General features: G+C 36.8%; 1 protein-coding gene across 4 annotated transcripts in view; it reads left to right on the forward strand.

Moving 5' to 3' along the window:
• LOC122830627 (raftlin-like) overlaps positions 1–25,433 on the forward strand; it is a 192,332-nt gene that overhangs the window by 150,282 nt on the left and 16,617 nt on the right. For all 4 annotated transcript variants that reach the window (XM_044116136.1, XM_044116137.1, XM_044116134.1 and 1 more), the window contains exon 7: positions 9,232–9,350. In XM_044116136.1, the coding sequence (XP_043972071.1) occupies positions 9,232–9,350 (119 nt within the window). The remainder of the gene's footprint in view (positions 1–9,231; positions 9,351–25,433) is intronic.

The raw sequence follows: 25,433 nt of genomic DNA on the forward strand, positions 1-25,433 counted from the left end.
CAACATAGTTTAATATGACACAATTTTTAACTGTATATTACATTCAAAAGAGAAATATATACTCATAGCTAATATTTACATAGATATTTTTACAAATATAACAGAAATAAAAAGTATATTTTAATTTCTAACCAATATTGTATACATGTATTTCACTTACGGATTCCTATCAGAGTAAAATTCAAGCAAACTTATTTCTTTATTTGCATTTCTTGAAGGCAAGTAGCTTAAATATAGGACAACCGATAGCAGAAATATTACATTTATTTTAAAATGCAACAAATTGACATGATTCAATGGTTCTAAGTGGCTATCTCGCTGTGCAATCAACATAATTTTCTTTTTTTTTTCTGTTCAAGCTGCTTGGCTGTGAGCCAGCGGGAGGCATGACCAGTTTAACTGTGCACTCACATTTTTTTTATAATCATGCTATTGTTATGCAGAGGCACTAAATTAGCAGCTGATTGATATTAATTATCCTTTCACCTCATAGCTTTTAAAACTTAAATTCTAAACTGTAACATTTATTTCGCAGCACTCAAAAGCTCTCAAAGATACGCGGCTCTTGACTGCAGCGGCATGTGGAGTAATGAACGGTAGTAAAAGACCATTTGTAAGAATATTATAGGGGTGAAATATTTTACTTAGCAGTTGATAGTAGAGTTATTTCAGGTTGTATGAAGCTGTTGGTAAAAGAAATCCAAACTACGTAAATAATAATAAAAAAAAAAAACAACAATCTCAGTTGTGGCTGTAGAAGCTGCAGATTTTAATGTTGCGTTCAGAAATTGAACGAACAGATTCACCGTGAGGAATTCAAATTTTCTCCATGTATGGATTTCATTTCTTAATATCTGACTTTTATATCTTAATTTATGTTAATTGTTTTTCAAGAACTTTCAATATGCTTTGAAAACAAATGTACTATTGTTATTATTTAGTGCTGCATTTAAAGCTAATTCCTAGAAGAAAAAAAAAAAGTCAGACTAACATATTTTAAGCTGATGCTGAAAAATCTAACTTACAGATTTGTCTGTAAGTTATAAATGTTATAATAAGTTATAACATTTATGTTATAATTTGAAACTTGTTGACAGCTAACAATTTTTAGGCTATTGAGCTTGAAATAAGGCTATGCTTTGTCCCTGTTTGGCTAAAATTCTGTTATGGCTCACATTGTTAGTGTTGCCACCAAAAGCCACAGGACATGGTTTAAATCAGGTTTCATGTTTTTGTAGAGGGTTTGGTGCTGCAGGAGGAGCTGGAAGCCAAACTGTACATCTGGACAAGAAAAGTCTTCTCCAGCACTTCTGCACTCTTATCAAGAGAGATAAAAATTAAACGTGAACATTTCTAAACCACTCATGTTTTCCTTCTTATGATCCATATTTAAAATAGCAAGTTAGAGATTATCTGCCTTTTGTTATATTCACTATTCATGCTCAATTCCTCTTGTTTCCTCCTGTAAACAGATGTGCTCTTCAGTCTCTGACACTCAGTCGTTCAGCATGGTTCAGAGACACATAAACAGATGGAAACACGCCGTATACCTGTAATCCTTTTAAAGACGAGTTACCATGGTGAGGTTCGGTAAGACAGCATGGCGGGCCATTGTTTGCATACCCAAGTGTTTTGTGATGAGGGATTGCTCAGCAGAGCTGGATGTGACAGTGATATTGAAATTTTCAGATCCAGAGCTTCTTGCAAATCCAACTGTCACAGTGTATGCATCAGAGATTTAGCCTGCAGTCACAAAAAAATGCAGTTAGTGTGGAGCTGCATCTAAATATGCGCCCGACAAAATAAAAGCATGATTAAAAAAACAGATCAGCATATGTTCACAGTGCCTCGCAGTTGGGAGTACGGTAGAAGTTTGACAGGTTTTTAAAAAACAATATGTTCGATTCTTTCTTCAGCCTTACTGTAGAGATGTCTAACCCCGTCATGTCAACTTTATTTAATTTATTTTCTCTAAAACAAAATTTTTAATCTAAAACGGCATTAAAACAGGAAGCCATGTGGCCATGGCGCAGGTTAAATGTAAATGCAAACATAAGCAGGCATGAATGCATTCATATTTCTGTGGTAAATTGGACAGAGGCCTAAAGAACTAATTCTGCAAGACAAGACATGTCAGCTGGAAAAACACTGTGCATATGCATAACAGATACATCCTGCATATGCAAGGCAGACACAATGCAAAATAAAGCACTTTAAGTAACATGATGAGTACTTGAATGTATATACATAATTTATCTCTGGAGCCATTCTGAATCTGTTATGCCTAAAATAGTTTTGCAGCAACTTCGTCATTACATAATTTAACAGCTTTTTGAATAAGATGAATGAAACCCAGCCTGTGCTGCTGTTTGAGGAATTCAAATCTTTTTTGTCACCTTTATGGTGAATGCAAATTAATTGTAGACATATAGTAGCTAACACCAAAACAATGTCCATAACTTTTCTTAAATAGCAGTACTGCTTTTCTTTTCTTTTTTTTTTTGCAAACCAGCATTCTTTTTCTGGTGGTTAAATGTAGCTTAGCATCAAAATGAGATAAGATTCTTTCTGAAATAGGCTTCATCTCACAAAATTGTAAATTAGCTACACCAGGAATGCAGGATGCTCTATATATAAAAATTTATCAGGATGAGCCACTCGACTGCAGCCTCTGCTGTTTCACTCACAATAAATCTGACAACAATACTTCCAGGAAGTAGGTGGGTAGCAAGAATAATAATGCTTGAGATTCCAACAGATTTTTCTAAAACAAAATTCCAAACATTTACATGCTCAAATTTACTAATAATTTTAGTCCTTAGATTACTTCATTATATGCTGGTATAAACAAAAATGAAACATCAGAATAACTGTATTTAACATGTTTCTAAATTGGTCAAAGTTTAAATATGGAGCCTACAAATCTGTAATCTCATAAAATCTGAAAACCCAAATGTTTTTCAATACTCTATTTACAAATACTTAAAGAATTGTAATTTTTTCTAGACATTTTCAGACTACATAGCAACCCTGAATAGATTAATAACAGAGGTTTCAATTCCTGTGCAAACAAGCCAGAGCCTTTTTCTTTGGTAAACATAAGCATTTAATGTTTTACCATGCTTGACACACATTCTTATCCTTATCTTATTAATGTTCCTGTGATACTGCATTTAGTCTTGTTTTTTTCCACTGATAAAATTTTATTTTATTTTTTTTTAGTTTTGCAGTATTTTTCTGTTTTGCAATGCTAGACCAGCTATTGTAATTTGATTCAAAAGAAGCTCCTTTTTAAATCTCAGCTGCAGGCAATTTTACAGTTTTTTTTCCCCATTTAGTCCACCCAGTTACAACCATGCAGATCAGCTTGTTTGGGCAAGGGAAGCAAATTCAAATTCACTCAGGTGAATAGAGTAAAACCTTTGAAAGGCTCAGAGCTTGGAGCGATATCTGGGGCCACCTTGGCTGCAGAATTACTGCACAGTAACTGAGCTATCATGGTAATTCACTGTCAGGGATGTTTCATAAATAGGAGTGTGGCTTTTCACTCTGAATGTCACACGTTTTTTCAATGAACTGTAACATAAAGGGAAAGAACTGACACTTCTCTCCTGGAAATCTCATGAACAGGCTGTAGTCTTTCAGTCATGCATCAGCACTTTGGCAGGCACATATCTGCCCAAGATACATTTGTGAGACTCTAATACTTCCAGCTTTACTCTATCGGTTGAGCAGAAAATTGAAACCAGTTAAGCTCATAGTATTCGTTTTTGGAAGTTTCTCTTTTGCTCTTCATTCGGTCTTCTTGAATTCAAGAGAAATCAGCCAAAAGGCTCCCATTTTTGAGCCACCACTCCCTTTTCTTTTATCTTGCACTCTAAAATCTGCCTGACAACCCAAGGGTACCGCCTGCCAGCAGCCTAACATCAGGCTCCACAGGGAGGAGTCACATCCAGTCCACACGAGTTAGACTCCCTCACCTCTTCCTCACACTGTCCTGGCTGTGCATGTCCACTCAGCCTGTTTGAAATATAGATAAGCTGTCAGCGGCCGGTCTCCAGCTGTCTGAGGCAGTGGCTGGCACGCTTGCTGAAAACATGTCACCAGAGACGGCTTGGGGCAGGGTTACTCTCCAGCTTGCCAAAGGTCAACCGGGTTTTAGACTAAAAAAAAAGAGGAACTGAGTGTGCAGGAATACAGTGAACCTAAAACATTTTCTCAATCAATATTTACTCCATATTTAAACACCTTGATCCACAGGTATATTCATGGGAAAAACAAAGCACACTCAATGATTTAGCAGTTTGTTGAACCACCGACATTATCAGCACTTGAGTTGTTTTCTGTCAGTGAAGCAAGAGACTGACAAAGTCTCACATCGTCATTTGGTTATTTTGACTTGTGATTTGCATTGAGGTTTCATTTCTGCATTGCTCTTTAAGGTAGCACTATGGGATTTTGCTGAAGTTGAGTTCTGGACTTTCTTTTTGAGATATTCTGTTGGAAATTAGGACTACAGACAAATGCAGGTGAAAAACTAGCCTCTAAAGCCTCTAAACGCACTTATAACTGCCTATTTTAATACTTCAAACACCAAATATACCTTATGCATTAATATGCACAGTATAAATCATCTTAGCACCACAACTGAAGCTAACATCTGTGGTCCTACTCAATTTCACTTTTGGGATACAGCCAATCAGAGCCAAGGAAAAGGAATGTCATTCCTGGATTGGTTGCATTGCGATTTTTAAGATACGCTCTATAAAAAAAAATTTGAATTGGTGAAACCATCAACTCTGAACCATGAATAAGCAGGAGCTAACTGTACAAATCAAACCACCATCTTTGTGCTTGAAACTTGCTATGAAGTGTTGGTGCTGACAGAGTATATCAGGTTTTCTTTAAGACATTATTGTATTTAACATCCCAACTTTGGTTTCATCTGTTCACAGAATTGTGCACAGAATTTCTGATTTGTTGAGATTTAACCCTGCAAACCTTCCACTAACAATTTATTTTGTGGATGGATTAGATGTCACTGGCATCCATCTAATGATGTCTGTTGCTATTTAAAGTGATTGAAAATTGTTGTGTGCATTATAGAAAAGTCCTAAGTTCCTAAATTAAAAAGTTTTTATAGATCATATTAATCTTACTTTTCTTTTTAATAAAACCAAATATTATGTGCCTTATTCTGATGGGAAATTTGTTGTGCACCTTAAAGCTTTACTGAGATGCATCACATCACACAATTTTTTGATATAGAAAAATAATATCAAAACATAGATAAAAAGATTGTGAGATAAGGACTGCAGGAATCCTAAAAGATTGAAGGCAGTTGGAAAAAAACATATTAAAACTTGAACAGTTTGTTCCAAGATTGGATTGTTTACTTATTCAGTAGAGGAATAGATGGAAAAAGATATCAAAGCTTGAGGCAGTGTGTTTCACACTCATAGGTTTGTGTATGAGAAAGTAACAAAATGAATTCAAAGGATAAAATAAATAATCTGCACAAAACTCTAGCTGTTTATAATCATTATGTCTGTGGCTATTTTAACCTGAACAAAACTGTCTGGCAGTATCTAATCAGTATTGCAGTGTGGATTATTCACGTAACATTTTATCTGTCTCAACAAAGTACAAAAGGATCTGCAGGCAATATTTGTGGAAACTCTATTAATAATATGCACAAATATTTTGTTCATCTCACTTTAAAATAGTGATGGTGGCTGTCACAATCACTTTTTAAAGGTATTAATCTGACACAGGTATGCCTACAGGTGGCCGTCCCTCGGCAGCAAACTTAAAATTCCTGACTCATCAGAAAATTTGATGACACATTTATTAGTCTGAGCGCTCCTGCATTAATGAGAGGGCGGATTATTGGATGTTAAATATAAGATGGCATATATGCATTTACAAGACTGTGTGCAGCACTTTGCAGAAGTATTTCTAGATCCTGAACCTCTTTATCTTCAATCACAATTCAATCATAAACGATTATGTATTTTGATAGGAATTAATGTGACGGAAGAACAAAAGATTGTCCAAAATTATGAAGACATAAGATACATAGTTTTATTTTTTTATTTTAGAAATACATTAGTAACACCCTTCTGCTTTTTGTGCTGCAATTACAGCTGCAAGTCTTTTGGGATGCAACTCCCCCAGCTGTAGTTTTTATCCGTATCTTTCTTTGCTGATTTGCTCAACCTAACATTTTTAAAGGCAACATTTTCAATTGGATTTGAAAGTGGTAAACTTATAGTTTTTTTCCAACCATGGCTTTTTACTTGCAACTCTTTAGGAATTGTCAGATTTGTGGTGTAGTCCTGCTTCTCCTACATCAACTATAGATCTATGTAAATAGCAATTTACACCACATTTTCATTTCTATTTGTAAAAACTGTGAACAGAGTGCATTTTTTTCCTTCTTCCTTCCTTTGAGCTGGTCTAATCACATAAACTCCACCCAAAATGTGTCACAGTTTGCAGGTGCAATTTGACAGATGTGAAAAGCTAAAAAAGTCTGAGTACTTTTGCAACGGACTGTACACCCCTACACACTCACGCCTGCTCACCCATGCACACAAAGAAACATTTAAAAAGTGAGGGACTACATCAGTGAAAACAACAATTTCAACTATTTTAAATGAAGGACTTAGAGGATTTTTGCCACTAAAATGTGCATAAATTTAGTGGATTAACTTTATGAGGCTGTGGACCTGAAATCAATGTGCAGTCATATTCAATAAATTAGAATACTATTAAAAGTTTTCTTCATGCTTTTTCTTAATCCCTGAAGAAAAACACATTATATAGATCAGTTACACACAGTCTGACATTTTCAAGCCTTTATTTCTGCCAGTTATGAGGATTTTCCACTTAATGCTAATGAAAACGTGACATTTAGGATTAGAATATTTTGTCAGACCTATAAAAACAATTCTAATACAAATGTGAGCTTAATGAGAGGTGTGTTCAATACCTGCTTAAAGATTCTGCTTACATGTTGGTGAGATATTTGGGACACACACATTCCCATGACTCTTCCAACACCACCTAAATTTAGCCCTTTAGGATCCAAAGAGTCTGCATGTGTCAGCACATCTGTGGCTGCTGATTTCTGATGCCATGTGTCAGCTGCTGTCACCTTGCCACTCCACAGCAGTCCACTCTCTGCTGCTGCCTTTCCAACAAGTCCAACAGCTCCGACACATTTGCATGCCTCGCCCTGCGACCTTGAGCATGTGAGTCACCGGGGATGGAGAACAGTTTTACTAGAGCACATGGTGGTTTTTGAAAGTGTAAACAATTTATTCTCAGTCGGCCCGCCGGCTGCTCAGCTCAGCTCACAAGTCAATAGGCGCGAGATAATGTTTATTTGTGCACGCACCCGGTGGATTCCCCTGACAGACTGTATGCCCCCAGCAACCGGTTCCCATCTTCTCCTACCCCCACACCCCCCACACCCCCACCCCCACGTCTCAGAGTCTGTGTGCATTATCACCAGAGACAAGGCTAAGCAGCGAGACAGGACCCGTGTGCTGATCTCACCTGAGTGATCCCTGTTGCATTGGCAAGGAACCAACACCGATCCTCATCGCCTGACAACTTCCCAAAACGGTCGCTTTACTAAATCTGCCAGACAGCTTAGATCGGGAAGAAGAAGTTGGAGAGAAAAGACACAAAGAGTGCAGGAGGAGGTGAACACGGACAATGTCTGTGTTTGAGGGAGCCAGTGGACGTCTGAGAGATGTCTTCAATTGAGCGTGCCCAGGTCCTAAATGGGTTTTCAGGGAGGGAAGGAAATAAAAGAGTCTGTCATCCTGCACTCTGCTTCTCCCTCTGTCTTCCTTCCCTGTCTTCTCAGCCTCTCTAGCCACCTCTCATCCCTCTATTATTAAGGCTCGGTAATGAAATGTGGAGTGTCTCGTGTTGGTTCCCAGGCTCTGGCAAACTGTATTAGTGTGTAAATGGCGTGGCTGTAATGAGAAAGCACTCAGGCCAGCTGGGAGGACCGGACCTCGGCCCATGCTTTGTGTGTGAGCGTGCACATCTGAGCCTGTGCATCATATGAATAACAAGAGAGGTTTCAGAGGGGCTGCAGTGGCGTTTCTGTCCTGGTCGCCAATCCTGTGATTGTTAGGCTCCATCAGAACAGAGACGCTTTGAAAATCTATTTGGTCAGCAGCAAACAATTCAGCATCAATGTCAGTGCTGCTAACCTCATTTTGGGCTTTTTAAAGGTGAAGAATTCAGGTGTCACAAAGGTTTATCCCTTATGGACTGGCTTCATTAGATCTGTGGCTAATATCACTTAAATTTCTCCAAGGATATCTTTTCTGTCCTGATCACTCAGACGCACAGCAGCACTTCTTTTAAATCATTTCCCCTGCAGGGTTCACCTTGAACCTGAGCTGTAATTAGCCACCATGTCAATTGCTAAAAGCTGCACAGCTTTAGGTTAAGTTGTCCATTTTTCTATATGTAGCCGTGCTTGTACATTCAGAATCAATGTCCTGTCGGAAGAGTTTTTTCCACCTGACTGGTTTCCTTCCAGTTTTCCCCTTTATTAAGCTCCATCCATCTTCACATTAAGCAGATTTCTTGTTCTTATTCAAGAAAGTGATCCCATTAGCATAACAGTACCACCAAACCCAGAGTTTTCCACTCTAATTAAGCTTCTACAAGTTTTACATCTAAGATTTATTTCATTTTTGATCTAATCTGACTGAAGAACCTTCTTATTACATGATTTGCAGCAGCTATGAAGCAAGACCTTCTTTCAACAATGACTTTCTATATTTAAAGGTTTTTTTCCAGGTGATTAATGTAGGCATTATTAACTGATTTTTCATCTATCCAACATAGACTGACTTCATGTAATCTGTGACTGTATTTTACCAGTTAAATCTGTTCATCATTTCAGAAAAAGAGGTTTTCACTCTTGATCCTCAGGACATAGAGCAGCGCGTTTCTTTAAATCCTATCCACTACCGAATTCACCTTGATCCTGAGCTTTAATTAGTCTCTGTGTTGCTGTCAAGCTCAAAAATCTGCACAGTTTTTGATCAAGAGGTTCACAACATGTCCATTTCTGATTTAACATCCTTAAAGCGATACCTTTTTTTTGTTCTACATTGTGTTCTTGCATATTGTATGAGTTTGCAATGCTCCAAAAATGGTCCTAACTTCTGGATTTTGTTTTTACGTTCTCCCCAGATCTACTGCCTAAAACAGTGGAAAGCGTCTTCATCTTCCAAGAGGCGAGCGAGGGTGAGCCAAACGCTGCTGCACCAACGTATGATGCCATTGTAGTGGAACAGTGGACCATCATTGATGTAAGTTTAGATATTTGTCTTTTACTCATTAAATTGGTAGTTTCCTTGCCTGCATTTTGTCATTGGGATGAGATGATCCACCAAATTGAGAACTTTTCCTTCCGCCTCATCTCTTTATCACAATAGATGCCTTCATTGTCACTGATAAAACCCTGATCCATTAATGTATCCTCACACACCAATATCCTTAAAGTTCACAGCTTGAGAATCACATTTTTTCACAGTTGTGAACCATAGCTGCAGGCTTCAGTTGTTTGATTTTATTTGTGATCATTGTTATTTATTACTGTTTATTAGGGTATTTTTTGACAGCGGTGGCCTTTATTCATTAGTAGCTTCACAGGAATAAGAGAAGGGAAGGACAGGCAGTAAAGGACTCGTGGTCGGGAATTAGACCTTGGACAGTTACTTCTACCACTGAGTCATCTGGTCCCTCTGATATGTAATGATTGTACAGTGGTCTATTTTATAACAAAATGTACTCTTCCTTTACCACTGAATTTGACTTGTTCAGAGATATTTTGCCCATCCTCCACCACCTCATCCCTGAGCCAACCTCACTCCCAGAACCCCAAAGGCAAATCTGGCAAATCTAACTTTATGGGAGATGTGTTGAGGCTGTTTGCCTTATCAGGGACAAACAAGGCCTTATCTGAAGGCCGATTAGTGTCTTTTCTCAACAAGTTCCAAGTTGGAAATTGATTTTTCATGGGAGTAGAAGGGGTAGCAGGCGTTTAAAGTCCTCTCATCTGTTCATGTGTATTTTTATGTCGTCTCTTGCAGCTCAGTGCGCATATGTTTGTGTCCATCATTTGACAGTGTTCGATTTTAGGGTTTGTGTCCCTATATGTGCGTGGAGATCCTATCTGTGTAATTGAATTTGGGCTTTTTTGTTGCCTGTGGCTGTCCAAGTGTGAAAAGAGACTATTGTCCTTCTAAAATATGTCTCTCTCTGACTGACCACCATGGTGCTGGTGGCCTTGTGTGCCAATAAAAAGTCCCTTGCAGTCCTCCCCTCATCTGAGCTGAATCGTAATACTGTTACAGATTAATGGATTTCAAGGTTTCCTCAGAAACACCAACCAGGAGTGATGCCAAACCGTCACCAGTGTTCCAGAAGATCCAATCAGCTCCTCGCTCCTGGAGGCTTTATCAAAAGCCGTTCCACTCGAGCGAGCTGCCAATTCAGATTGACACTTGCTCTTTCACAATGGCTGATCAGGGCTGCACGTCATTTCCATTATCTGCAATAACTGCCTAAAATTGATATGCAAAGCATCCTCACAGCTTCTTATTGTTTCATTTCTGTAATCATTAAGATAGAAAATAAAGAAAATTAATTACTGTCGGTTTTTCTCCCTCATCGTCTTTAGTTAAATAATCTCTTCTCATGAATGCTTTTATAGTTTCATGCAGCCAATAGTCTCATATGTGGTTGAATGTATAAAATTCAGTGAAGAAGAGCGCATGCAATCATTTATATTGTCGTTAAGTGGGAGTTTGTCATTTCCCACTCAGAGACTGTTTATCAGCGATTGCACAAACGTATTAGAATATTATTGTTTCATTCATAAACTGGTTAGAAATTATAATAAGATTAGCATTTGAAAAAGACTGAGTTGTTAATGACATCAGATCCACAGGTGCTTTAATAATTCCTGCATTTCACTGGAATATTCTGGGATCAATTTGAAAGTTAAAACATTAAACCAAACAAAAAATACAACAAAAACAACAAAAACTTGAGGTGGAATGTACAATAAGCTTTATTCTTTACAAACTTTAGATGCAGTGGTAGAAAAGGTTTGAACATTCATAGCAATAGAAGAAAAGTAAAACAAAAGAGACTAACTGAGAGGTTTTGTTCAAAGTTAAATACAGCATTTTGCTGTTGTTCCCTTTGGGTCAACAACAAAAAGAAAATAATGCCTCGTGGTATTTCACATTAAACGGAAATAAGGGTTAAAAACCTTGTTCGTAAGAAAGCTGGGAACAGACATGAGTACTATTTATGGTGAAAAGAAGTATTACATATTTAATAACAACAACGTCTATCAATGGCATTGCTAAGTGAAAAGAGATGGTCAAATACAAACACGCTGTACCAGAAGTAGTTTATATGAGATAGAGAAATAAAGACTGCACACAAGGTAAATCTATACATCAACAACCCAGTCCAGGAAAGAAAGGAAACTAAAAAAAAGCATACCACAAGCACCTTTTATGGGAATACTAAACAAAGAAGGTACACAGTTTGTGTAGGCAATAGTTCAGTCAAGGACTCTCTCTGGGAAGGGCAAGCAGCTAAACCCAGAAGCACTCAACTAGGAGTAATTTCACTGAAATTGAGAATCACAGGGGGTACATAACATTATTTGCAGCAACAGCTGCCTCTTTGCCTATAACTAGGAAAAAGAAGCATCTAAACAAAGAAGCACTTTTTTCTATAGCAAAGAAAAAAACTAACTTTGCAAAGTAAATGACAACAAAGGTTTGGCATAAGCCTCCATTAAGAAGACAACAAAGCTAAACACAAATGCACAGAGACCCAAAAAACAAAAAGTACACAAGGTTCATGGTAAGCAATGGATCAGTATGTCCTGTAAAGATAAGCGACTAAACACAGAATCCCTAGTCGAGGCAAAGCTTTTATGGAATCAAAGCTGAGAGAAAACAGAGTTAATGGCAGCAATAATTGCCAATAAGATGTGAATGGAGTATGGCAAGAGAAAGTACCTGAATGAAGAAAAGTGAGTGGCCAGGTGCTTTTTAATTTTCTTATTTATCCTACTTGTTTCTCTCCATTTGAGTTTTCAAACTCTGTTTTGCTACTTTTTACATAATAATTGATTCTGGATGCTGCATCTAATTGTTGACATCAACACTCTATGGAGAATATCCTGCTTGACTTTACTTAATGGAAAGTTGTCATATTTATTTACAAAGCTGTAAAATGAGGCGTTACATAATTATTACAGCAGTATTTGATGACATTTAACAAAATGCATTTAATAACAAATGTGTGTCTTCAGAGTGCTGATCCCATTTTTAATGACAAACTAATGATACTAATACTAATGCTACAAACTAATAATAATTAACTAATGACTAATTTTTAATAGACCGGAAGTAACCAAACCGCTTTTCCCCAAACACGGAAGCTGACGTGCAAAGAGCCCATTGATGAGTATTTTCTTTGTTTGATGCACTGCACCAGCATAAGATGATTTTATACTGATTTATGTATCACAACTAGACCTTTTTCAGTTCTATTGTCGTCTTACACAAGCACATCTTGATGCTTGGTAACCAGCTTAAATAAAAACTAAACAATTGAGTTTTGGCTTTTGCTATTATATAGAATAAACCTTCATCAAAAGTGATTCTTCCAGAAATTTTCTGTGGGGAAAAACTGCAGAAATGTATCATTTCTTGTCCTTAAAATATCACGTGAAGCTGCATCATTCTAAACATGTTTTCCTTCCTGGGCAAAAATGACCTGAATAGAAATTGTAGAATATAGACAGTGAAGTGTCAGAAAATGAATAACTATTCAAGAACCTCCACTAAGAAACTCCAATTAGGACTGGCTTCTCATCTCTTGTATCCTGTGGGAAAAATCAATACAGGAAAACAGGAGCTTCCCTGAAACTAATGTTCTCTCTGTTATCACTGAGGTTCACAGCAGCAATGGCCAAACAAGATGTATTCGCCTTCAGACTTCAGCCGGGGTTGGAATGAATATGTCTGCTCACCATCAGCAGCTGCAGGGAAATGTATTTATCCAGGAAGCCTAAATGCATTAGCAGGAACGTGTTATATTTCTTTCTTTGAAGGCACAAAATATCCAACCATGTGTTAGATTTCTTTTTTTTGTAGTGAAAACATGAACCCAATTTTCTGCTTTGTGTATGTGATGTGCATGGAGAGTCTGACGTTATTAACATACGCAGAAGCTTCCCTTTCAACCTGCTTTTTCATAGCATTTTTAAAAGCACCATTATCCACTTGAGCTTTGTCAGATCTAGTACTGAAAACACATGTTGGACCACAGTTTGTATTCTGATGTCTTAAGATTTTAGAAACTTTCAGAAACAGACTGTCCTCTGAAATGTTAGTTTATGGTCCAAGAAAATGTTCCTTTCTATGGCCAGAATATTTAACAAAATGAAAAAAGGGTAAAAAAAAGAAATAAAAATCTGTGAATGTGATGAGAATTGGGAAATTTAAAGAAAAGTCTTCCAGCTGCAGGAAGAGGACCAATGGGTTCATGTCTGAAGGATTGGGCCCCCACTAATATTTATGTTCATCTCTTCTTCTTGAAACTATTAGAGTTTCTCTTTCACAGCACAAAATTTGGAGATGAATCATGTATGATAATTTACTGAGGGCTGCATCAGGCAGTTTACTGTAATGGTGTAACATGTTGTCATGGCATTGTAGATAAATTGCATGCCATTTCTGGAACATTTTGCATTTCATTTTATGCTTTTTTTGCTTTTTAAGAGAAATGCCAAATGGTTTGGCATTAGTTAACAGACTTGGCAAGGATTCTTTCACATTTTTCTGAATTTTTGTTGCTTTAGCTTTAGGCTTTAGAGAAAAATCCTCAGCTGGAATTTAACACTCAGCAGTTTTCACATGTGTTGTTCCTTCTTCTAACGTCACTAATGTGAGGGATGCTTGAATAGATACAGAAATGGCAGAAAAATGTCTTCCAGATGTCAAAGAAAGATTGTATGTTTGTGTTTTTGTAAAGTTGCTTTCTGGTATAGCAGAATTTCATAGAGAAGTTCATATAAGACAAAATGACATCTTAAGCTGTTATTTAAGTCAAATTAATTTAAATAATATTCAGTCCCAAACAATGAGAATATAAACATTTAAATCTGATAATGGGTTTGTTAAGGAAAAAACACAACTATCCACTGAACCACAGGGCCAAAAGGACTTTAAAAACAAACAAAAGGCATACAGATAAATAATGGCAGCATAGTTCTATCAGTAGTTGTGTTTCCATCACAAAGTCATTGCAGAACTTTGTTGATATTCCGCTAATGTTGAAAAACTTAATGTTGCAATTGCTATGTTTACATTAAATAAGAAGTGCAATTAAAATCCCATGTGAATTTGTTCATTTGGAAACTCGTTAAAAGCATGACACGCCATTAACCTCCTACCACTTATTGTTGTCTTTTCTGCCAGTAGAAACATCTGGTTATTGATCACATGATTGGTGTGATCAATTGCAGTTTTGCAAAATAAATCAATGTCAATAAAAACCAAAAAGCCATTTCTTCCTAACTGCAAAACATTTTAGCAAAAAACAACTTTTTTCAAAGTTGCCGTATTTCGGTTAAGCAAATTTATATTCAAAATGTCAGACTGCACAATTTTATGTTCAATGGAAAAGCATCTAATGTGTCAGGACACAAAAGAAACATTGCTGATCCTAGAAACACTGGGATAGAAACACTTTTGGAGAAATAAAGAACAGAACAGAATAGAAATAACTTAGTTGTGCTCATTGCATAGAAAGAAAAACAAAGCCGGTTGACAGCAATGGGCCCCCTCCAGGAAACAAATAAAGCTAAATACAAAGGTAATGCTTGAAGTTAATGATGGCACCTATCAGTCAGGTAGTTCTCCAGCAGCCTGAGCCTATAGTGACATGACTATAGAGACGGCTCATTATAACATAGAAATGTTAACCCATAAATGAGGAACAAAACTGTTCAAAAATCAATACCGAAGCACCTGATCCTGCCAATATCAGGGATTGTTCTTACAGGATGACTTCATCCTGATCCCAAGAGAAACACATTAGCACTCACCACTGATAGACAATCATCTATGTAATCTTGTTTACAAGCATATATTGCTAACTGGGTTCAGTGAAACTGAGTCGGTTTGAACTGAAGAAACAAAAATCTGCTCAGTTCCATGTCACATTCATTAGTGTTATATAAGAAAATATGTGACTGGGATGCTCGCTACTCTAATTAGGCTCAGTAGAATGTTTCTTTAATATTTAATCACAGTAAAGAAATTATTATCCTTTTCAGAACACACCTGTTCCTTATACAAAACTCAAATAGAATGTGAGCCATCTATGACTGCAAGAATCATCCTTTTTGTAATTATCATTAACTTTTTACTTAAATGGGTATTAATGCTGCTGAAAATATTTTAAAGCTAAAAAAACGCCTCTCAGTTTCTGCTGCTGTTTATGTTCCCTAACAGCTGCAGCACATTCAGATTTTATGCTCACCTGCTCCTTGCTGCAGTAATAATTATCCCAGTATTTAGGCTTCCATTTTAGTTCACTCCTTGATGGATTCTCCTATTGTCCCTCATCATTGCTCTGTTGTCTGCCATGTTCTTGATTCTCCTCACTTTCTTCCATCTGTATTTCCTGTCAGTTGCCTTTCACAGAGCATCTGTTCTCGACTTTACTTTACCTGCTTTCTGCCTGTGTTTTGGTCGTCTATCACTGAAAAAATATGAGCACGACACATCTCAGCCAAAACTGAGACAACTTCAAATTTTTTAAAGTCAAGTTTAACAGTTTATTCAGTGTGACGCCATGGAATTTCAACAGAACGCTTCACAGGGATTTATAGGCTTTATCATTTATATTCACAGCAAACACGAGACAAAAGTCTTTAATTCAGAATAAGAAAAACAGAAAACAGAACGTTATTTATAGAAATATATCGAGTCTGACATCTTTTTCACAAACATTGGCTGGTACTGATGACTTCAGCTTGGACAGTTGCACCAAAGAGTCTAATAATTATGTTAATCAGAATTGTACAACATTTCAAACAAACGTATTATAAGCTGTTCTCCATTCATTTAGGGTGCAGTTAAATTCAGTGCACTCACCTTCTGCTCCAGACTACTCCAGGGCAGCAATTCTGACTTTGCAGGACGAACCAACCTGCCGACGAAGGCAGGGATAGGCTTTGTTGGAATCTCAGAATCCATCTTGAAATATATTTCTAAATGTTCTCACACAGTGTTTTTGTAAGAATGTAAACTTGCCAGGGCAGAAGCTTCGACATGTTTAATCACTGAAAGTGTTATCTTCATGTTAACAACTTTACCACAGTGGCGTACTCAATATGCTCATACTTCCCTCTTGAGAAAGAATCCTGTCCAAGTCTTCCAAAAAGACTAAATAAACACATCCAGACACAACATGTGTTGCTTACTTGCTTAAAGTCACCCGACTTAAATGATGAGGTCATTATCAGCAGACGTTAGATAATTTAATAATTTGGCTGAGATGTGCTGAGGTGTGAGTTTTCTGTGTCTGGTCTGTGGACCACCTGTGGATGTTGAGGACTTTTTCCCCCATATTGGGCTCAAACTCTGATTAACTCCAACTTAGTGACGACCACAGCTGTTGGGTGATGTTGAGGTCGGGTCCATCAGACATACTGCTCCATTCCTCATGAAATCAGTGCTGTTATTTATTCAAGTCATGAGATCATGAGAGCACCGGTACTGACAACTATGTGCTGTGATACTCTAATCTTTACATTACAATCACTTGAACTTTTAACATCTGCAGCTTAATTTCCTTTCTGAGAGCTTAACGTCATTATTAGATAGAGTTGACATTGCTTTGGAAAACTAATGATGGTCAGTAAATAAAATCTTCTTTTTACAGCTTAAAGAGATATCATTAGGTAGAGTCACAGGGTTGCTCCGGCCTTGAACTTTGAACTCTCAACCCTAAAGACAAACCAGGCAATCTGCATGGGGAGATTTAAGAGAATGTTTCTATCCCTGCAGAGCGACACACACCCCTGAAAATTATTGTTGACAAGGTTAAAATCGAAGGAATGGCAGTTCAAAGTAAAAGCAAGTGAAGGGAGCTTAACAGTTCCAGCATTGTTGTCACTTATTCCAAGAATTCACTTGCACCAGCAGCTTTGAAGAGAAGCATTTCACAGACGGCACAAACTAAATTATGTCTAAAATGGGATTAGGGTTCAACATCACAGCATCAGTATGGCAGCACAGGAATCTTTGAAGAAATTTTATTAAGGCTTAGACAAATACAACTCAGATGAACACAAACATGTTGTTTTTATGTTTCCTGCATATTGGGTTCCCAAAAAAAAAACAAAAAAAACAAAAAAAACCCACAGAGTCCATTGGGTTCAATTGATGTTCACAGGTTTGTTTTTGCACATAAGGCAGCATGTTGTTTTGTTTTGCTTAATGTGAATCGTCAGCTATTATTCAGACTATGAAATCGTGTCCCGTCTTTGTGATTCTGTTTGAGTTTGGTGTATGATTGCTGAGGGTCGAACATGTTGTGCAGAGAGCCGATGAGTCGCCTGTTCATCATATCTCTATTCTCTGTGAGCGAGGTGAGAGAAGAGCTGACCTACATAGAGGGAGAGCAATTTCCACCCTTACTGACGGTGAGAGATCACATCCTTTCTGTAGGACGGGGGAGAAACGTTCTACAGGGTGTTCGAAAACACAATAAACACCAATCCATCATACTTAAGTGAATCAATAACTTCATGCTTTTGAAGTTGAATTAACTTTTATTTCAAACTGAATCAGTTTTGAAAGATTTTATTCACCTTTTTAGCCAGTCTGCAGCTCTTTATACAAACACTAGTTTTCTTTTTAAACATCTGCATTGTCAGTTCTATCAATGAAACATTTCAGCTCTTACATTTTGCAGTTGGTTTCATTTGAAAAGTGCTTTGACAATCAAAAAGCCTCATTTATAAACCAGAGGAACAATGAAATCTGATCCAAAGGTCGACTGACACAGCAAAGCTTTTCTCAGAATATATTAATAAAACGCCAACTTTAAACGGGAAATTGACCTTATCTCTCAAGGGCAGAACTTGATTCAACTTGTCTTTTATTATTTTGCTGGTTGTATTAAGTTATTGAAGTCAAGCATGCTAATAAATCCATCATTGTGTTTAGTCACTGCTGAAAAGAAAATTATTTATTCTTTTTGTTCCTACTTTTCTTTAACAGCATGAAAAATCACAACGCATGTCAGACTTTGCTCATCCCACTGAGTAAATGTTGGTTGAACGTTTACGCAAACAGCATTTAAATTGTGCATAGAAAACTGGGTAAGATGTTTCCTCTAAAGATTTATCTTGACCTTGCTGCCTCACCTATAGGTTTGTGAGTCTGTGTCAGTTTTTGCTTTGTTGTGTACAAGAAACCGCTTCCAGCACTTTCTATAACTTTTAAGTAAGCGAGGATATAAAGGGGGTTCTGCAGATAATGGTGCACAACACTACATCATTTTTCAACCCTTATTAGGTTTTGATAGTTTAAAATAGTCCCTAGTTAAATTCTAGTTTATTAATTTATTTGAGACTCATGTTTGGTATGAACAAATATTGCAGTACCTTTTACTTGTTGGGGGTTTTGGTTACATGAAACATAAAAGATAATGAAAAGTTTTAAAACATAATAAAAGAAAGTAAACGCAACACTCATCAACATTCAGCCACGCAAAGCTAGCAATAAAATGTAGTCAAGTTAGTCGTATTATTTAAATTTGTTTCAACAAATGCTCTAATTGAAGCATAACTTAACAAAACAAGCTTAATAGTTTGCTTAAAAGAAGATTTGTAATCTTGTTATTAATTTATAGCAGGTAATGTTTCTTTCTGTTCTGAGCGGTCAGTCCATGATAGGTCTCTATTATGTTTAAAGTAAGTTGGGAATTGGGAGTAAATGTTTAAACTTGGGAAATAAGCAGGACCTTTATTTTTATTATTTTTCTTGCAGTTACTGAGATTGTGGCCTCAAGAATGAACCATTGTGCTTTTTGACATAGATGGCTGTATTGTCTAGCAGGAAAGAGGCCGTCTTTTGAGTAATAATAGTGCAGAAGGGGAAATTAAATTTTAATTTTAATTTTACATGAAATGCTTGTATTATAGTTCTTCCTTGTAAAGTGCACAATAAAAGCTTTTACTAACACACATAATGAACTGCGAAAACTCCACCAGCTGATGCTCAGCTTGCTTAACTACCCATCATGTGATATCCTGTTACAACATTTGTCCTGACTCAAATGCATGATAATGGCTTGTAAAAGCTAAAGTCTGGATGCACTCGAAGATTTATTATCGTTGGAGTAATCCAGTTTTAAGCTTGTGAAAGGTCTCCTGAGGGATTAGGTAGAAGAAAAAATACTGGATAGAAGCAATAATGACTAAAACATTTTCACTGGCATAAATGTTTGATTTTGTGGTCGTCTGTTGTACATCCTTGGACTTTCATTTGGATTCCTGTCAGTCTTTGGATAAAAGAGATTGTTTTGTGGCTCTTCATGTTGGAAAGTCACCACCTTCCAGTCACATCCACCTGCTTCCAGTATTGAGCTAGCGCTTCACTGGTAGTAATTTAATCCAATGATGGAGTTTGCTGGATATTCCGAGATATTGTGAATCTGTCTTCACACAACTGAAACTGTAATTTTGAAGTTTGTAAAAAGTGCTAATTAGAAAACTGATCTTGATTTGAGACGTTGTTTTGATGCAAAGTGATGTTGGCTGCCCAGTTGCCTTTGAAGGTAACTATTGCTTAGATGTTTTCCAGCACATCTATCTTCTTTCACGTCAACCAGTCTGCTGTAAATTGATAGTTTACTTCTTCATTTCTGCCTATATAATCATGCTGAAAAAATTTCACTTTTGATCACTTTTAGGAGAAAGTGCTCCCCCAAAATCCCTGACCACAAAAAAACAAAAAAACATTCCAGAGTAACTTTAAGGTGATTTTTTTATATATCTCTACATCATTGTATCAAATCAATGATGCATTTGAGCGCACAAAGTGGAGCTGCTGAGTCTTAAAAGGTTATTTCTGCCCTTTAAGAAGTAGATGTAGACACCTCTGTTGCTGTGACAACGCTGCATGTTGAGCGAGGCAGCCAAGATCAGTATCTCAATGCCCTCTTTTTAAAGCAGTTTGCTTCATTATCAGCAGACTTTGTTTAGGTCTGCAAACCTGTTGACCCCCAAATATCTGAAAAAACACACAGAGAGCTGGTTGAAAACAGTATTATGTCTTTTTTTTTTCTGCCTTCCTGTGGAGCGCGAAGGCAAGGAAGAAAAACACCAGACTCGTGTTTTTCTTGTGTGATCACAAAGTGCATATAAAACGATACTTTGACCCTGTGTCATAGGAGAATACAATTCTCACAGGTTTACTTTTTCACACCTTGCTGAATTTATAGTTGCACTTTTTATGTGAATATGAAGGGAATCTAGGGGGGAAATGTTAGTGTCACATATCTTTTTGTGAATTATTTAAACATCTTTTACAGGAAAAACTTCTACTGTATTTCCTACTTAGATACCATTCAGTAAGAAAGTTGAACTGTGTTTTTTAGAAACTGATTTTCACAGCAGACAGTTTCATGAAGGGTTTAAAGTAGCTTTACTTTAAATGTTAAAGCTGCAGGTATTCTGTCTTCTTTCTGAGCCATTGCCTTGCTGATATCATCGACCACAATGTGATGACTTTGTTTTTCAGACTCTCGGTCTGGTTGCTGAAGTGCTGATGCAGCGAGGTGGCCCCTGAATAATAAGTCAGGGGAGAGCGAAGGAGCCACACTCCAGGACTATGATTAACTCTCACCTTCTCCAAAACCACTACAGAAAAATTATTTCTCCATTTACTCTCAGGGCAGATTTGTTTTTGGGAGTGAGTCCAATATAAACCACAGAAAATGTTTATGTGCTTCTTTAGAGCCTTTGGAAGTACAGTCAGATAAATAGCAGTATTTTGTCTTCTAATGATTAGCAACTTAGAGCCTGTTTCAACTTTCTGAGCTGTTTGTTCATTTTGTCAGTTTGGTCAATAATATGTGGGAGAAAAATATTAAGTTGTGTAATCTCTTAAGTGCTTGGGAAAATGATGAGCTCTGCACCTTGAGCAACATATGTTTAGTAATTGATGTCACTGAACTGTAGAAAGTGGCGTGTCAGAACCGGAGTCATATTTTCCTTTCTAACAGGTAGACTTTGTTGCAGTCTTTTTAACTGATGCCGATCAATAGTTTTTGGATCAATATCACCGCTTCTCTTCCTTACTTGTCTTCTGTTCAACATTTTTATGGATGGATGCTTATGGTTAAGCCACTTAACTCTGACCCATCAATCAGACTAGCATAAGAAATCTCTACATGTTCTCATTTCTTTATGTGGACGCATAAAATACTCCAACATACCACACAGTCTGACATCAAAAGAAAGAAGATTAGGAGTTCTCAAAAGCTGCTTCTCAGCAAAGAACTTTTAAAATGCAGTAGATGATTAGGAAAGTTGATACATTTCTGTTTGTCTTTACTGATAAACTTGGAGGTAAACTGGACCATTCTTAGTACTTTTAGAAGATTAGTAGGTTGTCAAGTATTTAATATGTCATTCATTTCTGATCTGGAGAGAAATCCATGATGCATGGGTTGAACTTGCAGACTATTTGTTCATACCATGAAGAGCAATTCAAACCTGGCCTGGGATCAGAAACCCTGTTACTGCGGTAACAGCTGTATCACAGTATAAACCCTACAGTACAGAAATTAAACAAGTTATGCCGTTATCTCAGCTCACTTGATCTAATCTTAATTTAATTAAATTGTACTTTAGTTTAAATTAACCCAATCTAATGTTGGCTTTGTTGGCTCCTGCCAGCCACACATTTTGGTATTTCTGCTTAAAGCTGCAGTATGTACTTTTATTAAAAAAATATATTATTTTTACATATTTGTTAAAGCTGTCTCCATGAATGAGACACATGATCTGTGACAAGATCAATTTCCTCCTCCCTGAGCTACTATTGCCATCTGAATACACAGCTCTTGGCCAAAAATAAACAACCAGAGCCAGGAGGAGGGTCTTAACTCTGTCAATCAAACTCATGTACTCGCTGCTAAATGAGCTAATGACCAAGCAACAACTCACCATTACAGGAAAACCATTTATCTACCATCATCAGTGGCCATGCTAACCAGCCTACAGCATGAAGACCCACCTCCAAGTTCTGATTGGTTGTTTCTCGGTAGCATGGGAGCACTTGGAGATAGCAGACTGGCTCAGTTTTTTACAGATTATCTGTCTCATATCAAATTGTCACAACATAGTGACAGTTTCAACAAATATGTACAAAAAAAAAATGTTTATGAATTTTTTTATTTTACAAAATTCTGTCTAAAAGTCACCTCTCGTGGTATCCTGACTGGAATTGGTCACCTTGCCGTTATGCCACCCTGACGGCTCCCAGTTATCAACCTTAAGTTCTGTATTCGTGTGTTTTTCTTTCTCTTTTTAGCCAATGCACCTATTGGTGCTTAATTGGTTTCAAAAGGTAGTTCTTGGGTCAAAACTAAATATTAATAGAATGCATAGTGGTGAGATAAATATTTTTTTCTTTCTTACCAGAGTTGTTAGCTGGACCCTAGAAAAGCATGTAGGGAACGAAGCATTTTGAAATATCTAAGCCCATTAAGGAGCAAATGGTGGTTTAAAACTTTTTCCCAGTAGCTTAACAGTTTTTAACAGCGTTTGTGGACTTGTTTATTTTGAAACCGTTCACAGAGATTGTGAATTGTAAATTACTTTAGCTTTAGCTGACTGTAGGCTGATGTAAATTAAGTGTTGTAGCTGCAGCACTGTGCTGGTCTCTAGAGAAGTGGTTGTTGACTGTGGTTTCTTTGCCAGCATAACCAGTGTGGCTGTTGGTAATGGGAGCTTTTCATTAGGCTAATGTGTCTCCTCACTTCCCTCACTCGCATATCTTCTTAAAGTGTTTACTCCTTCGAGCAATTACCTCTCCAGAGTATAAATAATCTGCTTCCTTTCTCTGTAAAAGACTTGTTTGCTTCCTTCCCAGTGAGCATCTAAATGATGTCTAAGTGTTCAAAGACATTTTGGTTAAGTTATGTTGTTTATATATTTTTAAAGTGAACATTTTTCTATTTGTCTCCGATTGGTTTTGGAAATCCATTAGATGTCTAAACACAGGCCTGTTTAGCTGAGATATTGGAACTTGTCTGTTACTAATCATGTCCTCTCTTCATTGAACTATGCACAAGAAACATAAATCCAAGACTGGTTATGCGTATCGCTGATGTTTTTATTACAAATACAACTAAAACTTAGTTCCTCATCAGACCAGGCATGTCAAACTTGGTCACAGACGAGGTCTTGGAATTAGCTCTGGTTAGAAATTGTGATTCTTGATACACAGTTGACATCACCTTCTGGGAAAAAAAACATGATCTTTCTCTGATGAATTTCCAAGGATACATCAATGAATGTTCTGTAGATCTCAATTACTTAAAAAACAATATGTTTCCATCCATCATTACACTGTAATGTAATTCTCTATACTACCTTTCTTAAATAAATTAACCTACAAGTCAAACGTGCTGAATATTGTATTTCCCCAAAATTTATATCATTACATTCATGCTGCAAAAACATAAAATTAGTTTATTCTACTAATTCAAGCAATAGTGTCTGAGTTTCAGATCACATTGTCTGGCATGTTTATTTTATTGTTTACAGACTTTTTAAAAGTTATGTTCAGTCTAAGTTTAGACTACTTTTAGAGAAGAAAACTTTGCTAAATAACAGCTGTGAATAGATATATTTCTGATTCATGTCTAAACTATGAATCAGATTTGAGTGATTAAAAGACTTTTAGTTCAGATGCAACATTTTCTGAATCATATCTGAAAACCAAGATAAGATAAAAACAAGAGTTGGATATGGCCAGTAAATGCCAAATATGAAAATAAAGTGATTCCAACAATCAGAAAATTAACCTTTTAAGCGTGTAGCAGCCATATCGGATATTGAACACAAAGTGACTTGTGAACCTTCAGCTCTCCAAGTCTCAATTTTTGGTGGATATTCTGTTTGATTTTTCCAACTTCTCAGAAATACAAATTTCTGAGAAGGAATGCACACAAACTTATATATGTACTTATATACACATTCAACAATAAATAAACATATCTCTAACCTTGCAATGTATTAGTATTGTTAACATTAAAAAGGATGCATTTAAAAAATATAAAAGACACATTCTTTTTAGCTTTAAATAAGGCATCTTATTCCAACTATTCTTGTATAATTTTATAACATGGCTCTTTATGGTGGTGAGCATGTCAGAGTGAATTTAAACAATAGGTTGGGAACATCATAATCTGAAAAGCTTTAGCCTCTGAATGCTGCTCTCCTGTTTCTAGGGGACAGAGTTATAGGTTGTTGGACTTTAAATAACCTCCAAACCTTACATGTCTATCACTAAATTACAAGCCTGACATTTTGGTTACCAGGTGCTCTTAGAAATTTGTGGTGGCTGTTTTTGTAAGACTGGTGAGTTAAAGTGAACAAGTCCATTAATGGGAAACTTTGACAGGTCCAATTTTGAATGGAAACAATTTCTACTCTTAGTAGACCAGTAATCTTGCTCATGTAGGTGTGACAGTTTCTCTCTTTTACTTAAGTCTTTTACCTCTTACAGTTGGTGTGCAGACTATGAATAGACTCTTGTGGTGAGCGATGCTTACGTTAGGCCGCCTCTTTGACTCATTGCAGAATTTCTTTTTTTGTAGTGTTAGTTTTTAATTATGCATTAGTAAAATTGGTTCCGTTTCCTTTTTAGTCTTTAAAATGAAAGCTATTTAGCATCATTCACTATGTCAAAATTAATCAGAACAAGGTTTGTTTGTGCTTACTGATGTGTCCTTTTGTGTGCCACCTTGCCGAGTGACACGCGTTGTGGTTTTTCATTTTCGGCATGGCATGACGGCAAACCACACACACGCTTCCGCTCTAAACAGTTTGTGTAGAAGAAGAAGTTAATCTATTAGGGGATTTCTCTTCAGTCAAAAGTCAAAATAACCATTAAAAATGTTTGATTTAAATCTATGGCATTTATGAGGCTATGCAGCCATGGCTCATTTAACCTCAAACACTATTAAAATGTTTAGCACATTGTGAGCTCTCACACACACACAGTCTGTTTATTGAAGGACTCGGTGCGCTGACAAAATGCCTG

This window comes from Gambusia affinis, linkage group LG05 (assembly GCF_019740435.1).
Source record: "Gambusia affinis linkage group LG05, SWU_Gaff_1.0, whole genome shotgun sequence".
Taxonomy (NCBI): Eukaryota; Metazoa; Chordata; class Actinopteri; order Cyprinodontiformes; family Poeciliidae; genus Gambusia; species Gambusia affinis.